At 47.0% G+C, this 16,163-nt stretch overlaps 1 protein-coding gene across 18 annotated transcripts in view; it reads left to right on the top strand.

The window, feature by feature from the left end:
• The window catches only part of STRBP (spermatid perinuclear RNA binding protein), a 139,537-nt gene that overhangs the window by 87,410 nt on the left and 35,964 nt on the right, over positions 1-16,163 (top strand). For all 18 annotated transcript variants that reach the window (XR_014544054.1, XR_014544055.1, XM_083597301.1 and 15 more), the window contains 6 exons: positions 220-331; positions 2,176-2,273; positions 3,929-4,040; positions 10,354-10,446; positions 12,033-12,232; positions 15,893-16,051. Coding sequence is in view for 16 of the 18 variants with exons in the window: in XM_083597301.1 (XP_083453427.1) it covers positions 220-331; positions 2,176-2,273; positions 3,929-4,040; positions 10,354-10,446; positions 12,033-12,232; positions 15,893-16,051 (774 nt within the window). In the remaining 2 variants the exon portion in view is untranslated. The remainder of the gene's footprint in view (positions 1-219; positions 332-2,175; positions 2,274-3,928; positions 4,041-10,353; positions 10,447-12,032; positions 12,233-15,892; positions 16,052-16,163) is intronic.

Genomic DNA, 16,163 nt, shown 5'->3' with positions numbered 1-16,163 from the left:
TAAACATTCAACCCCACAGTTCATTAATGCACAGTTCATGCCACCATTTCCTGGTATGCAAACATTTTAAAGCATAGGCCACCTTCCCTTACACACACTTAGAATCCCCACCCCTTGATGGAGAATGAAAGTAGAAAACCTAGCACCCAAGTGTCAAAGAAATGTTGCCTCTTCCCCGTGGGTGGAATCCATACTGACAGAGGTCTCAATGTCTTCTAGCCACTGGAGCTCATTTGTGAGAAAGCCATAGGCACGTGCAATAGACCCTTGGGTGCCGGTGAAGCTCTGCGGCGAGTGATGGAGTGTTTGGCATCAGGGATCCTGCTACCTGGTAAGAGCTGCCACAGGCACTCCCTGAGGTGCTGGGTGGTACATGCCTGGGCACACATCTCTTCAACTTGTCCTGTTTGTTACTTGTGCGCCAGCCTCAGTCCTAGTCCTGTGAGTTTTTAAAGTAGTATTTCCCCAAGCAAGTGAATCAACTGAGTGTTGTTTTAACACCCTTGGAAGGAACAAACATGCGCCACTGAAAGTCTCTTAATAACGCAGTGGTAGCAGCACGTGTTTTATTGGGCGATCTGTACCATTTCCCAGTCTTTGTTCTGTTTTGAAATAGGTGGTGCTTGAACACAATGGGACTCTTTCGCCTACATTACGATAGGTTTTGAAATGCCTTGGTTTATTTGGACATTATTTTCTCCTTGTGGGGAGAGCCAGCTTTAGATTTGCTTCTTCCCTTCTCTCTACATTGAGAAGAGTGTAGTAGAACTAAGGGAGCTTCCTTCTATCTGGTCAGACTCTTTGTCTGTCTACTCCAGTGGTGTCCACTCTGGCTGGCAGCAGAAAGGAGAGTCTTCCCCGTGGTCTGGTTCCTGGTCTTTTGAACTGGATCTGCTAGGAATTGCACCCAAGTCCTTCTGCAGTGGAAGCAGATTCTCTTACCACTGACCTAGAGTCCTCCCCCTCCCCCAAGGTCTGCTCCTGATCTCTCACTGTGAGAAAAGATACTTGGGCAAAGGCTTCAGTGTAGACTTTCCTTGCTTTCCATCCATCCTTCCCATTGGTATCCCTGTTTCCTGCCCCACTGAGCAGACACAAGGACTCGCATTCTTCAAGCATTCATGGTCAAATCCCACAAAACACAGCAGAAGCTGGCTTAAAAGCATCAGCTTATGGCAAAATGAACAGTCCTAGAATAATAGAGAAACTAGGCCCTTATAATTTTCATTTGGAGAAACCCCACCTCCACCCAGGTGCTTTTGGGCAGCCATTCCCCCTGCCCCTATTCTGCTGAAACTACCTGGTTTCCTTAATACTGTATTTTTCGCCCTATAGGGCGCACCGGCCCATAGGGCGCACCTAGTTTTCAGGGGGGAAAATAAAGGGGGAAAGTATGTCCGTCCGTCCCCCTGCAGCTCTGGGAGCAGCGGACAGGCTGCACGCAGCCTGTGCGCTACTCCAAGACCTTCTCCCTGCTTTTGCGGGAGGTGGCGGAATTCCCCCACCTCCTGCAAAAGCCCACAGGAATTCCCCCACCTCATAGAAAAGCCCGCAGAAGCTACGCACCCTTTAAAGAGCACGCGGCTCCTGCGGGCTTTTCGACCCAGCTTGTGGGGCTGGCGGTGGAGGGAAGCGCTGCTTTCCCCCACTGCCAGCCTCAAAGCCGGGTCGGGGAGCAGCGCTAAGGCATCGCGTGCCTTCCCGCTGCCTCCCCCCAGCTTGTGGGGCTGGCGGTGGGGGGAAGCGCTGCTTTACCCCACCGCCAGCCTCAAAGAGCAGACTCTCCTGGCTTCAGCGAAAGCAACGCGAAGCCTCTGGAGCGCAGGCTTCGGAGGCTTCGCGTTGCTATCGCTGAAGCCATGGAGCCTGCATTCGCCCCATAGGACGCAAACACATTTCCCCTTCATTTTTGGAGGGGGAAAAGTGCGTCCTATAGGGCGAAAAATATGGTAATTTTGTCCTCACAGCAGTTCAGAAAAGAAGGAAGCACAGGGCTACAATGGGTCGCCAAGGTTGCTGAACTACAGCTCCCACCATCCCTGACCATTGGCCCTGCTGGCTGAGGCTGCGGAGAGTTGCAGCCACAACAGCACCTGAAAGGGGCCAAGCATCCCCGATCCCTGGTCCTAAAGTCCTTGGTGCTGATCTGAGCTGTCCTGCTTTCTTGCCCCACAGGTGGGCCTGGTGTGCATGATCCATGTGAGCGGGAGCCAACGGATGCCTTGTCCAACCTGACTGTTCAACAGAGAGAAGCCATTACCCACAGTGCCCAGGTAAAATGTGCCAGACGCCTGGGTGGGAGAGCATTCTGGACCACCTTTTGTTCAACTCCTATGGCCACAAGTGGTTGGAAAACTAGTGTTGCCATATTTTGAGCTGTTTCTGCTGCTTTTTCCATCGCGTTACCATACATCCGGGTTTTCCTGGACATTTTGCCAATTCAGCAAAATTCACCCCAATGCCATCTTTACACCCGAAAACCAGGACATGTCAGGAATTTTCCTGAAGTATGGCAAGCCTAGGAAAACCCTTAGTCGGAGCTTTCATTTGGGTCAAAACAAAATGAGCACATAGGCTTCCTGACCAACGTTCTATGGATACAAAAAACCCCAAGGTAGCCTGTGACATTAACGTTGGCTGTGGAAAACAGCTGCATCCTGCACATTGTATTTGATGTAATTGCATCCTAACTGAGTAATACCACCTTGAATGAGGAGGTGTAGTACCAATTGGCTACTGTGGCTGCAATACAGTGGTACCTCTGGTTGCGAATGGGATCTGTTCCGGAGGCCCATTCGCAACATGAAATGAGCGCAACCCGCAGCGGCACGTCTGCGTATGCACGGGTTGCAGTTCACCACTTCTGCACATGCGTGTGACGTCGTTTTGCACTTCTGCGCATGCGCGAGCGGGGAAACCCGGAAGTAACCCTTTCTTGTACTTCCGGGTTGCCATGGGACATAACCTGAAAGAACATAACATGAAGCAAACGTAACATGAGGTATGACTGTACTTGTTTTAGAAAGCCAGCATTTTAAGTTGTATGTTTTATGTATGGGTAATATGTGTATTCAAGCTGGACTCTTCCTTCCTCTCACTCCCTCTGGGCTTTGGAAGCAGGGGGTGAGCACAGAGGGGTTGATAAACCTGGCCTTGTGGGCTGTGGACCCTGAATCTTCCTCTGAGAGTTTCCGGGTGATTAATGGGTTTTGGGAAAACTGAACTGGGAGGTAATCTGTGTTACTAGGCAGATTATCTATTGGGCAGGGGGATTAGTTTATGATGACTGTATCATGAGATGACTTTGTGGATACTTGAAGGCGAATTTCATTTATTGAGAGCAGGCTCTGTTGGGAAGTCAACTGGATTAATTAAAAATGAACTGGTTTGGGGTGGGGTGCAAATGGAGTGACGGTGGAGTGGTTTGGGTGTGAAATTAGTGGGCTTTCCATCTGTGGAGTTTTAATACTAAACCTGAATGCCTACCTATAAATTGGAACTGGCATTTTTCGATTTCCTACATCCTTCACCATTAGGTCCTAGGGCAATTTAAAATACAACATTAAAATCAGCTTTAAAATAATTGCAGTCACAAAAATAGAGTGGGTTCTAAAATATGTAGCTCTCAAGTGTCATAAAACTGGCTTCCTTGCAGGAGTCAGGGAATGGGGAGGAAGAGCAGGTTGCTTTTCCTACAGAGCTCAAGAGTCTTCTCCCATAAGAAAAAACTGGGCTGGCACCTGTCTTACCTGCAGCGCAGGTGTTGCTTGCTGGTGGGAGTGGGGCTGTCTCTCTCTTCATGTGCTTTTCTCATGCCTCCGTTACCTGGGGGGTGGGCATCAGCCTGCAGGGCAAAACGTAGCCTGATATGTGTTTAGGAGAACTTTGTGGAGCAATGGGGCTTGAAAATAACCTTTCTTTCTTGCAGCATGCCTTGAGACAGTCAGCTTTTGGGCAGATCTACAAGGTGCTGGAAATGGATCCTCTCCCTTCCAATAAGTCGTTCCAGAAATATTCCTGGTCAGGATCCGACAAAGAAGGTAGCTGTTGTGGGAATCTCCCTGTCAGTTGAGGAGGCTTAGTACATGGTTTTGCTGTATTTGTTTTAGGAGGGTGGGAACTAAGAGGATGGTAGCTCTGAGTCTTTGGCTCAAGCATCCCTGAGCAGCATTTCGCCCTTTAACTTTCAGAAACAGCATGAATTATGTCTTATCTTCCACCCTGAGAATTTGTGTTTATGGGGCAGCTAACAGATGTAAATGATTAGCAGCCTTTTACCCAGCATTGCTCGGGAATTCTAAGAAATTGGGGGTGGGGGAGAACTACCACCAGGGCAGTTTTGAAATCAGTTGCTAAAATCAGTGCAGTTGTGAAAGGTTCAGCCTGCCCCCTTGATTTGAAGCAGCATCCAAATCACAGAATCATAGAATTGTAGAGTTGAAAGGAACACCCAAGGATCATCTAGTCCGTGGGTAGGCAAACTAAGGCCCGGGGGCCGGATCTGGCCCAATCGCTTTCTCAATCCGGCCCGCGGATGATCCGGCAATCAGCCTGTTTTTACATGAGTAGAATGTGTCCTTTTATTTAAAATGCATCTCTGGGTTATTTGTGGGGCATAGGAATTCATTCATTTCCCCGCAAAAAAATATAGTCCGGCCCCCCACAAGGTCTGAGGGACAGTGGACCGGCCCCCTGCTGAAAAAGGTTGCTGGCCCCTGATCTAGTCTAACCCCCTGTGATGCTGGAGTCTCAGCTAAAGCATTCATGACAGATGCTGTTTACCAAAACCTCCACCTTAGGAATCATCATTCAAAATTTGGTTCGGATATGTTATGCAGTGTTCAAATGCATAGTGAGCAAACAGTTTTTCAGTGGGGTGGGGGGAGGGAGGGGGGGAGAGAGAGAGAGAGAGAGAATATATGTGCATATTTCTGAATTGATTTGGGGGACCAGATACATAGCTGCTCCATTTTAGTCTATTCCAAATTTGGAAAAGTAATGTGTTTTGTGATTTCATAGAATCCTATAGTTAGATGATTCCTTGTAGGCCAGCTAAACTTGCATCCCCACCCCCGCTTGATGCAGGAAATCTAGGTTCTGCTTGAAGATCTCCAGGGAAGTGGGAGACCCCGACCCATCTGAGAACCAGTGGCTAGAATATTGGACTGGGATTCCACGAAAGCCACCAAGCTTGCTAATTGGTGTCAGAGCAGTCATTGCTTTCCGCCTTGCCTACCTCAGAGGGCGGTTGTGAAGTTAAAAGTGTGTGGGAGGGGAACCACCCTGAGGTGCTTGTAAGATAAATATCTGTCTTTCTCTATGAATAACACTGTGTGATTCATAACCTGTTTTGAAAGGGGGATGAGTTTCCCTCCTAACCTGCTGCTCAGGTTCTTCTCAGCTGTTCAGGCTTTCTCTCTTAATAGACATCCTAGTTGTGCGACTCAGAATTCGAACTCCTTGCAAGGTGCAGATTTGTTGTTGTTGTTGTTTGGTCATGTCTGACTCTTCGTGACCCCCTGGACCAGAGCACGCCAGGCCCTCCTGTCTTCCACTGCCTCCCGCAGTTTGGTCAAACTCATGCTGGTACCTTCAAGAACACTGTCCCACCATCTCGTCCTCTGCCGTCCCCTTCTCCTTGTACCCTCCATCTTTCCCAACATCAGGGTCTTTTCCAGGGAGTCTTCTCTTCTCATGTGGTGGCCAAAGTATAATGGAGCCTCAGCTTCAGGATCTGTCCTTCCAGGGAGCACTCAGGGCTGATTTCCTTCAGAATGGTTTGATCTTCTTGCAGTCCATGGGACTCTCAAGAGTCTCCTCCAGCACCAGAATTCAAAAGCATCAATTCTTCAGCAATCAGCCTTCTTTATGGTCCAGCTCTCACTTCCATACATCACTACTGGGAAAACCATGGCTTTAACTATACAGTGGTGCCCCGCAAGACGAATGCCTCGCAAAACGAAAAATGCGCAAGACGAAAGGGTTTTTCGGTTTTTGCTTCGCTTCGCTAGACGATTTTCCCTATGGGCTTGCTTCGCAAGACGAAACGTCTTGCGAGTTCTTGCGAGTTTGTTTCCTTTTTCTTAAAGCCGCTAAGCCGTTAATAGCCGCTAAGCCGCTAATAGCCGCTAATAGCCGTGCTTCGCAAGACGAAAAAACCGCAAGACGAAGAGACTCGCGGAACGGATTAATTTCGTCTTGCGAGGCACCACTGTACGGACCTTTGATTTGTTAGCCTTCCCCGTTGCCTCCCGTTTGCAATGTGGGAATAGCAGGCAACGTTTGGGTGGTTTACCAGACAAGCACACACACAGGTCTGTTTGTTCATTTATTAAGGTTCTCAAACCCAGCTGGCATAAATCTAATTGATGCCTTGGCAGAGCCAGCCATTATCCAGGGGGCTGTTTAGATACAGGTGTCTTGTGGGGGATCCTTGCTGTAGGAGCTGGGTAGTCTGTCCCTGGGCTTCAGTTGCCAGCTGCAACTCTCCCCAGACCCCATTTTCCCTGGGCAGCTCTATGCAGCTGCCCCACACCAATGGCTGCATGTGGGACTTCCCAGCAATTAAACTGTTGCCTCTTTTGGTACCTGCTGCTGTCAAAAGCATAATGGCTTCTTGGCACTTTAGTGATGGCCCAGGCAGCCCCAGCCATTTATTTTTAAAGTGAGAACATTGATCCTGTGACACCCTCTATTACGGGCGAGTTTATTGCTATTAAGGCAAATGATGGATGCCGATAGATAGGCCCCTTGTTCTCCGTTCCCTCCCCTTCCAGCCAACCTGATGGATGCTGAAGCCGGGATGCTTATAGCAGAGTTATTAGCCTGCAGCATCCAAGATAGACTTGCAGGAGAGACTCTCAGACTGGAGGTGGCTTATCAGTCCCTTCAGGGTGAGGAGAGAGGGAGGGAGCAAGACGCTCTGTTCCCAGGTGACTTGTGGCTGTGGAAATCCAGTGCTTATTTATACCCACGCAGGATGTGCCAGTGAGTCTCATTAGTATTTGGCCTAGGGCAAATGTGCTGTCTCTTTAGCATCCCTGCCCTAGCCCTGTTCATTCTGTTGCAGTTTGTTGGTCCTGTATGACATTGTACTTTGCCATCTCCTCTTTGACCATGACTGATCTATCAGCAAGGCTTGTGCATGGAAACAGTCCAGGGAGACTGGGAGGCCATCTTTCGTGGATGCATTCTGCACTGTATATCCTGCATCAAGCACAATACAGGTGAAACTTGAAAAATTAGAATATCGTGGAAAAGTTCCTTAATTTCAGTAATTCAACTTAAAAGGTGAAACTCATATATGAGATCGACTCGTGACATGCAAAGCGAGATATGTCAAGCCTTGATTTGTTATAATTGTGATGATCACGGCGTACAGCTGACGAAAACCCCAAATGAACCATCTCAGAAAATTAGAATATTAAATGAAATCAGCAAAACAAGGAATGCAAATGGAGCAAGATTGGATCTCTGAAAAGTAGAAGCAGATCTCGCTTTGCATGTCATGAGTCGATCTCCTCTATTAGTTTCACCTTTTAAGTTGAATTCCTGAAATCAAGGAACTTTTCCACGATACTCTAATTTTTCGAGTTTCACCTGTAGTTGGTCTCTAGGGACCTTTCCAGTGCTAACATTCTTCCAGCTGTTTGTGTTTCTTAATGCCTCGTTCCTTTCTTGCGGGGAAGGGAACCAAAAGTGCCTGGCAACAAGATGCAGTGGAACCCCACTGTTTGACAGTGGAACGGACTCCCTCAAAGGTGGTGGACTCTCCTTCCTAGGAGGTTTTTAAGCAAAGGTTGGGTGGCCAGCTGTCCTGGATGCTGTAGCTGAGATTCCTGCATTGCAAGGGGTTGGACTAGATGACCCTTGGGGTCCCTTCCAGCTCTACAATTCACTGATTCTGTGAATTAACACACAGTATCAGAATGATATTCAGTATGCAAAAAACAACAACAACAACCCAGGATACATATTAAAACACAGAACAAATCCATGTCAAGACAGTTCCAGTGATCTGGCAGTAAATCAGTTAGATTCCCACCAGTAATAAGATCCATCTCTGTTAACAGTAAGAATCCCCTGAACACATTTTTTTTTTAAAGTTACAAAACAAATTAAATGTTTTCTGCCTACCTCTTCCCATCCTAGGACCCTGAGTTAGGTATTGTTGTTTAGTCGTTTAGTGGTGTCCGACTCTTTGTGACCCCCTGGACCAGAGCACGCCAGGCACTCCTGTCTTCCACTGCCTCCCGCATTTTGGTCAAACTCATGCTGGTAACTTCAAGAACACTGTCCCACCATCTCGTCCTTTGTCGTCCCCTTCTCCTTGTGCCCTCCATCTTTCCCAGCATCAGGGTCTTTTCCAGAGAGTCTTCTCTTCTCCTGAGGTGGCCAAAGTATTGGAGCCTCAGCTTCACGATCTGTCCTTCCAGTGAGCACTCAGGGCTGATTTCCTTAAGAATGGATAGGTAATGAGTTAGGTAAGAGTTAGGTAAGAAAACCTAAATTTGTGATCCAGTAAAACTAGTAACTAACCATTAGAATACAGCAGGTAGGAAGTTTTGTCTAGGCAATAGCTGATGGCACCAGCGACCGGTATCCAGATGGCATCCCTGGACAAGCTTTCCTACTTTTCCTCCAGCAAAGTTATTGCCTCGTTGAATTAATTTGCCCCTGAGTCCCTTGTAATTGAACTGGTTTTTTCAGGTTTACCTAGGAGAAAGTCACCTCCTTTCCAATGAGGGTGCTGGCTTTGCCTGGTGAAAAACTAGGCAGCTTACAAAGCAACTTTATCCTTGCAGCAATCTGCTGCCCTTATTCATTATTTGTTTAAAATTACTAAGCTGCCTGGCCCTACGTCACACACCATCAACCCACCTATAGCCCGGTGCGGCCCTCCAGACCTGTCTGCATGGCCCTTGGGACTCTCTCCAGGCTACATCTCACTAGTCCAGAACGATACCCTCCCTGTGTGTGTTTCCTGACTGTGAATGTGACTGTGAGCTCTGAAAATGCCTTTTTGCATGCCTGGATGGAGAATAGAGAGGGGTGTGAGAGAGCATGTGTAGAAACCAGCCTTCTGTACAAAGGTAAACATATTTGTGCTCTACCTACTGGTGCCTCTTCCCCTTCCCACCACCAGTGTGTGGCCCTCTGAAGGTTGCCAGAAAGGAATGTGGCCCTTGGGTTGAAAAAGATTCTGCTTTCTTTGTAATCGAGTGACAGCTCTCTGAGGCTGTTCTAGGCCTTTGGCCCAGCTCTGCTGTGGTCCTCACCTCCTCCACAAGCCAGCCTGTTCTTCCTTTAGAAAGCTTCATATCTATCTTTCTTCACTTTCCACATCGCCTTCTTGTTTTCTTGTTTCCTTGCATTTTTGGAGCGTTAAGGGTTTTCTTTTATGCTCTTTAGCTTGCTGAGTTCTGTGTAAAGCTGTCTCTGTAGCACAGAGCTGGGGACAGGTGACTGCCTTGCCTCTGCTCAAAGACTCCTCCAGGCACACACACACACACACACACACACACACACACACACACACACACAGACCACCCTCTAGGTCATGGGTTCCATTGTCCAGTTCCTCTTGCTATTGAGAAGTTTTCCTAATAGGCATCCATCCATGTGACTTAAGCACCTTAGGTTTAACTGCCCTCTGAGGCAGGACAAGTCTGTGCCCCAGTCTCTTGTTTCTCCACGCATAGCTGCATATGCTGCTACTGCAAGTTTCGTGGGATGCAACCCCTCAGCTGCAGAAGGGAGTAATCTGCTGGGTGGTCTTGATGGGAAGAGAAGTGGGTGGCTGGCTGAGAGGGAGCTGGATTTGGGCCAGAGACATCAAAGTACAAGCCTTAATCATTTGATACGTTTAATTTGCTCTCTCCGCTGAGGCTCCAGGTGAATGGCAGTGTTTGGAAACAGTAAGCAGGGCTGCGCAGAATTCACATTTCCGAGAATCAAAGTTTTCTTCTTTGAAGAAACAAACCAAAAAGACCAAGTTTTTAGACCTTGAAGATATTACTGGAAATGCATGTGCAATGCCCGCTGAAAATTCTGAAGCCGGATGGGAATGGATTGAACCAGATCTCCAAGCTCTCAACAGCTGCTTTGGCAATGCTGATTCAGTGGGAGTTGGGGAATTGGCAAGACTAGAATACAAAATGAGGGCAGTGCAGAATTATTAGGGGAGATTGTGCGAATTTTAGCCAAGTTGCAGAAGAGCTTTACTTGCAATCAGAATTTTAATTTAACAAATGTTTCGGTGGGTATGCTGTGTTTTTTGTTTACGACCACTGTTTGAATGCTCACTTTGGTCCATCTCCAAAACCCACCTAATGAGAGTTTTATCTTTTGTAGGTGCAGGCTCTTCCGCTTTGAAGAGGCCTTTTGAAGATGGGTTGGGAGATGAGAAAGACCCAAATAAAAAGATGAAGCGAAACTTGAGGAAAAGTAAGTTGTCATATCTCCACCCCCCTCTGTTTTGCTCCAAGGAGGAGCCAAAGTGCTATATAGGGAGCTGATTTGAAAGCCTTTGAAGTGCTGTGGGGATTGAGTAGAGGCAGGGACCCCCAAGTTGATCGAGGGGTAGGGTGGTAGTGTGTGTGTTGTTCCTTCCACAGTACTGCACTTACAAGTAGGGATGAGGAATATTTGACCTTCCGGGTTACCCTTGGCCATACTGGTTAGGGCTGATGAGAGTTGGGTCTCCAATGGCATCACAAGGCCCTGTCCCTGGGACTTGGAGCATCCATTGAGGCATCTTGAAAAATGTGCTCAGTTTCTTGGAACAGAAGATCTATGCAGCCATTCTACGCAACCATTGGTGTTTGAGAGTATGCAGTGGTTCAGTAGCTTCTAGGCCTGTACCCTTGTGGTAGTGCTACAAGTGATTGTAGACTGTGGCTTGAAAACTATGGCGGATGAGGCTATTGATAGCTCTGGCAGTGTTCCTCAACCTGGTGCTCTCCAGGTGTTATTAGACAACAGCTTGCGTGAGCCCCATCCAGGATAGCTAGTGGTCAAGAATGGTGGGAGTTGCTGCCCAAAACATTCGAAGAGCCCTGGGTTGGGGAAGGCTGTTCTGCTAAGTGTTTATTGAATTCTAATGGTTGGCCCCACTTACGGAGGGGTCTTTGTCAATTATTTCATTTCTGAAAAAGATAAGTTTCATACAAGGGATCATTAGGAAAGGAATTGAAAATAAAACTGCCTACACAATGCTGTTATGGAAATCTATGGCGTGACAGCATTTGGAATACAGTTGTACTTTGGATCTCAAATACCTTGGCTTCCGAAAAAATTGGCTCCAAACGATCGAAACACAGAAGTGAGTGTTCCAGTTTTTGAACAATTTTCGGCAGCCGAATGTCCGGTGCGGCTTCCAATTGCCAGTCAATTGGAAGCCACGCCTTGGTTTCCAAATGGTTCCAGGAGTCGAATGACCCCCGGAACGCATTCTGTTTGAGAACCAAGATAAGACTGTACTGTGTATGGCGTTCTGGTCGCCTCACCTAAAAAGGGACAGTGTAGAGTTGAAAATTTTCAGAAATAGTTCACCAACACTGCTGCCACTGGCCTAATTTTTTATACATTTTAAGGTTTGACATAACCACCATAGCCTGCATTTTCTGTATTCCATTTCTCTCTGACCCCACTACTTCTGGACGCGAGCCAATTTAGGACAACATATCGTGCATCTGATGAAATGGACTCTAGTCCATGAGAGCTTGCACTGGAATGTGTGCCTTGAGCATTACTGAATCCTTTAAGCATGGGTGGCCAATGTGGTGTCCCATCCAGCATGGCCAACGGACCAGGGATGATGGTAGCCCAACATCTGGAGACAGTGGCAAAATGCCTTGTGTTCATTCATTCATTGCTACTAATTAATTTTATGAAACAGCATTTCAGTGGGAAATTGGCTGTGGAAAGTTTTTCACCCCACGTCACCATGTGGCCTGCTCTGTTCCAACTGCCAATTCTCTCTCTCTCTCTCTCTCTCTCTCTCTCTCTCTCTCTCTCTCCTCCCATTCCAGTCCTTGACAGCAAAGCAATAGATCTCATGAATGCTTTGATGCGTCTAAATCAGATACGGCCTGGATTGCAGTACAAGCTCCTTTCTCAGTCCGGCCCTGTCCATGCCCCGGTCTTCACCATGTCAGTTGATGTGGATGGCACAACGTATGAAGCTTCAGGGCCTTCCAAGAAAACCGCCAAGCTTCATGTTGCAGTGAAGGTAAAGTTGTGTGGCAGAGCCAAAAAGGTGGTTTGTTTGAACATCCAAACTCAGTTCGCAGGCTAACCGTGGTTTGTATCCCTCAACAAGCCATGATGTGAAGCCATGGGTTGTTGCTATGTAACTCTGGCTTGCTATAATAATAATAATAATAATAATAATAATAATAATAATAATAATAATAATTTTTATTTATATCCCGCCCTCCCCAGCCAAGACTGGGCTCAGGGCGGCTAACACCAGGTATAAAAACAATTGATTAAAATACAACTTAAAAACAAGATTAAAATACAACATTAAGATGCAGCCTCATTTCAGTAGACACTCAAATCAAAAACTTTTTTGGGGATGCAAACGTCAAATCTTCACCAAGGCCAACTATCCAGACTGGTCCTACGTGGGCCAGAAAAAAGCCAGGGAAGTCCCCAAATAGGAGTTCCATCACAGAACGCAAAAGGAAAGAGGGGGAGGAGATCAAGTGGATTCCAAGCAAAGGGCCAGGCGGAACAACTCTGTCTTACAGGCCCTCCGGAAAGAAATCAGATCCCGCAGAGCCCTGGTCTCACAAGACAGAGCGTTCCACCAGGCCGGGGCCAGTGTTGAGAAGGCCCTGGCTCTGGTTGAAGCTTTAATTATGGTTTGTCATTGTGACCAAACTATGTGCTACAACAGCCTTGCTTAACCATGATTTGTTTGGCCACTGTAGCCCAGATGTTTGGCACGAGGCAAGAGCAGCTGGGAAACAAACAAAGCTTTGAAGGAAACCTGTGGCTTGTTTGCTTCTCTGTAAGGCTCCTTGTGATCTGTTGAACAAACTGTGGTTAAGATATGTTCAAATGCAGTAGCCAGCTTTGTCTTCCCAGGTCACAGAGGCAAAGCATGAGCAAAACAATAAGCAATGTGTTAGTTTCACATGCTTGAACCTTGGGCTTCTGCCTGCCCCTCCTCTAGCGCAAGTGAAAGCATTTGATTTCAGTTAACCGCTGTTTAAGTAATTAACCCTGAAAAGCACGTGGTTAAGTTGTAAGGCTAATCTTGACTAGGGTTTATTAAAACAAGCAAGCCTTATGAACTCTAGTTTGAAGTTGATGTGTTCAGTAAACCCTAGCTAAGACTAAACATAGAGGCAGGTTAGAACGACTCCATAGCCTACCAGCATTGATTTGCTTTTATTTATTTTTTAATATTTATTTGCTACTTCTTCTATTTTGGAACCCAAGGCATTGTATATATATGGTTGCCAAGTGGTAACCCATTTGGACTCTTACAAGACCCAGACCTGGCTTAGCTTAGTTTAGAGAAAAGGCAGGTAACAGGTGACGTGATAGAAGTTTATAAAATTATGCCTGGTATGGGGTAAGTGAATTGAGAAAACTTTTTCTCCCTCTCTCCTAACACTAGAATATGTGGGCACCCAAAGAAGCTGATGTTGGCAGCTTCAGGGCAGGGGAAATAAAAGACTTTTCATGCAGTGCAGAGTTAAACTGTGGAACTCACTGTCACAAGAGGCAGTGATGGCCACTAATCCAGCTGGTTTTAAAAGTGGATTAGACAAATTCCTGGAGGGGAGGGCTTTGGATGACTTTGCTCTGCTCTCCACAATTGGAGGCAGCCGTGCTTTTGAATGCCAGTTTCTAGAAACGGCAGGAGGGGAGAGTGTGACTCTTGTGCTTGAATCCTGCTTGCGTGTTTCGCAGAACAGGGTGTTGGGCTAGATGGGCCATTGGCCTGATCCAGCAGGCACCTCTTAAATTCTTAAATGTTATACCACTAAAGAACATAGCAGCAAATATGCTTCTGGAGGGAGTGTTCTTGTGCTCGGGTTTTGCTTGTGGGTTACTGGTTGGTCCCTGTGAGAATGGGGTGCTTAACAGATGGGCCACTGGCTTGCTCCAGCAGCGCTCTTCTCCTATTCTTAAGCTCAGCAAGGTGGCAGCCTTAAGACAAGGCCCTGGTGATAGCTGGTAGGGGAAGTTCACCTCCAGCCACTTGAGAAGGAGGGCTTGGAGGAGGAGCGGGGAGGAGGAATACTTTCCCCCCCAAGCTGGCATATTCTCAGTCATGAGAGGCCCTGCAGTGGTTCCACCTGCCTTTAAAAAAATAAATCAAGAAGTGGTTCCTTTCATGTGCTCCGAATGAGGCCTTCGTTCTTCAGAGTTCATCTGGCAGCTGTTTGATTCCTCTTCTTCGTTTCAGAGCCCAGAGAAACTTTTCCTTTATGCATTGCTCACTTTGAACATGAAAGTCCCTCCAAAGTATTTGAGAGAAGCTCTTTCTGTTTTTTCCTAGGGCACTGTCCGTTCCCATCCAGTTGCTGAATATTCCTTCTTTCCCTCCCCAACCCCCTGCTGTGCATTTTAGAGCATCTATCTCTCTATCTCTCTAATTGGGATAGAGAATGAATGAATTCTCATCAAACTGTCAGCGTTGGTATTCTCAATGAAAGAGCCCCAGTTCTGAAAATAATGCGAAATCACTAATTTCAGGGGGAAAGGTCATGCTATGACACGTTATATATTTTATTGATTGATTGCATTTTTTCCAAGGAGTGCAAGTTTATGTGCATGGCTCATCCCCCTCTCCAGTTAATTACCACAACAACCCTGTGAGGGTAGGTTAGGCTGAGAGAGAGAGTAACTGGCCCAACATCACACTCTGTGTGCTTCATAGAACCAAGGAATTGTAGAGTTGGAAGGGACCCTGAGGGTCATCCAGTCCAACCCCCTACAGTGCAGGAATCTCAACTAGATCATACAGGACAGACGGCCATCCACCATCTGCTTGAAAACTCTCCTGGAAGTCTGTTCCACTGAGTGGGGATTTGAACCCTGGTTTCCCAAGTCCAAGTGCAACACTCTAGCCACTACACCATACTGTCTCTCCTGGCTGCTTATTGCACACAATCCATGGAAAGGCAAAACAGGTTTAAGCCCCATGTAAAGCAGTGACATTTAGACTCTGGGTCGTTTCAATCATACAGTTTTCAATTTCCTATAGATGCGGGGATGCAGCATGCTTGCCACAGATAATTTCATGAATGTAGCATACTGACCATGGAGAAGGATTCAGATCCGCGGTTCCCAAACTTCTTCAGGCCATCCCACCCCCAAACGGGTTCCATGAACCTGTCCCCAATGTCCCTCACCTGATCTTATAAAAAGTACTATTCAGAATAGTGGTTTGCACAACCCACTAAGGAAGACAATAACACAATAAAATGCAAAACAAAATAGGAAAAGTTCTGGGTATTTGCATAATTTATACAGGATTCAGGAGTCAATGTCTTCTAGGAGCACATATTTAAATTTAGTTTGGATTCGTTTTTACAAAAACCCGGGAGTATTCACAGCCCTGCTTCATGATATCCACAGGGTCAGCAGCGCTGGGAAGCTGCTGTTGGGCACGGGAAGTATTCTAGTTCAGCCTTTCCCAGCCTGGTGCCCTCCAGGTGCTTTGGACTACAACTCCCACCAGGGCTAATGAGTTGGCACTAGGTTGGGGTAAGGCTGCTCCTTCCTCCGTCTCAACAGGTCAAGCAATGGAATTCAATTCAGGTCACCCTAAACGCATGGTCTGTTCTTAAAAGGGGAGAGAGGGGCAGGTTCAATATCCTACCTAGTCACCTAGTGATTTTTCTTTTCTTTCTTTATGTACATGCAGGTTTTGCAAGCAATGGGCTACCCCACTGGTTTCGACGTGGACATGGAATGTACGAGCTCTGATGAGAAGTCAGACACTGAAGGCAAAAACGAGACAGTCTCTTCAAACTCAAGCAATAATACTGGAAACTCTACAATTGACACCTCTGCTACCTTGGAGGTGGTTGTTCAGTCATCATCCAGTGAGGAAGTGGGAGATAGTAAATAGGTGGAGAGGCCAAGCTAGTGAGAACAGGGTGCAAATGCTTCTTGCTTCTGTGTCTCAGGCTCCC

Source organism: Podarcis filfolensis (assembly GCF_964270895.1).
Source record: "Podarcis filfolensis genome assembly, chromosome: Z".
Lineage (NCBI taxonomy): Eukaryota > Metazoa > Chordata > Lepidosauria > Squamata > Lacertidae > Podarcis > Podarcis filfolensis.
Note: the sequence above shows the minus strand (reverse complement) of the source record. Positions and strands in the feature narration are given on the sequence as shown.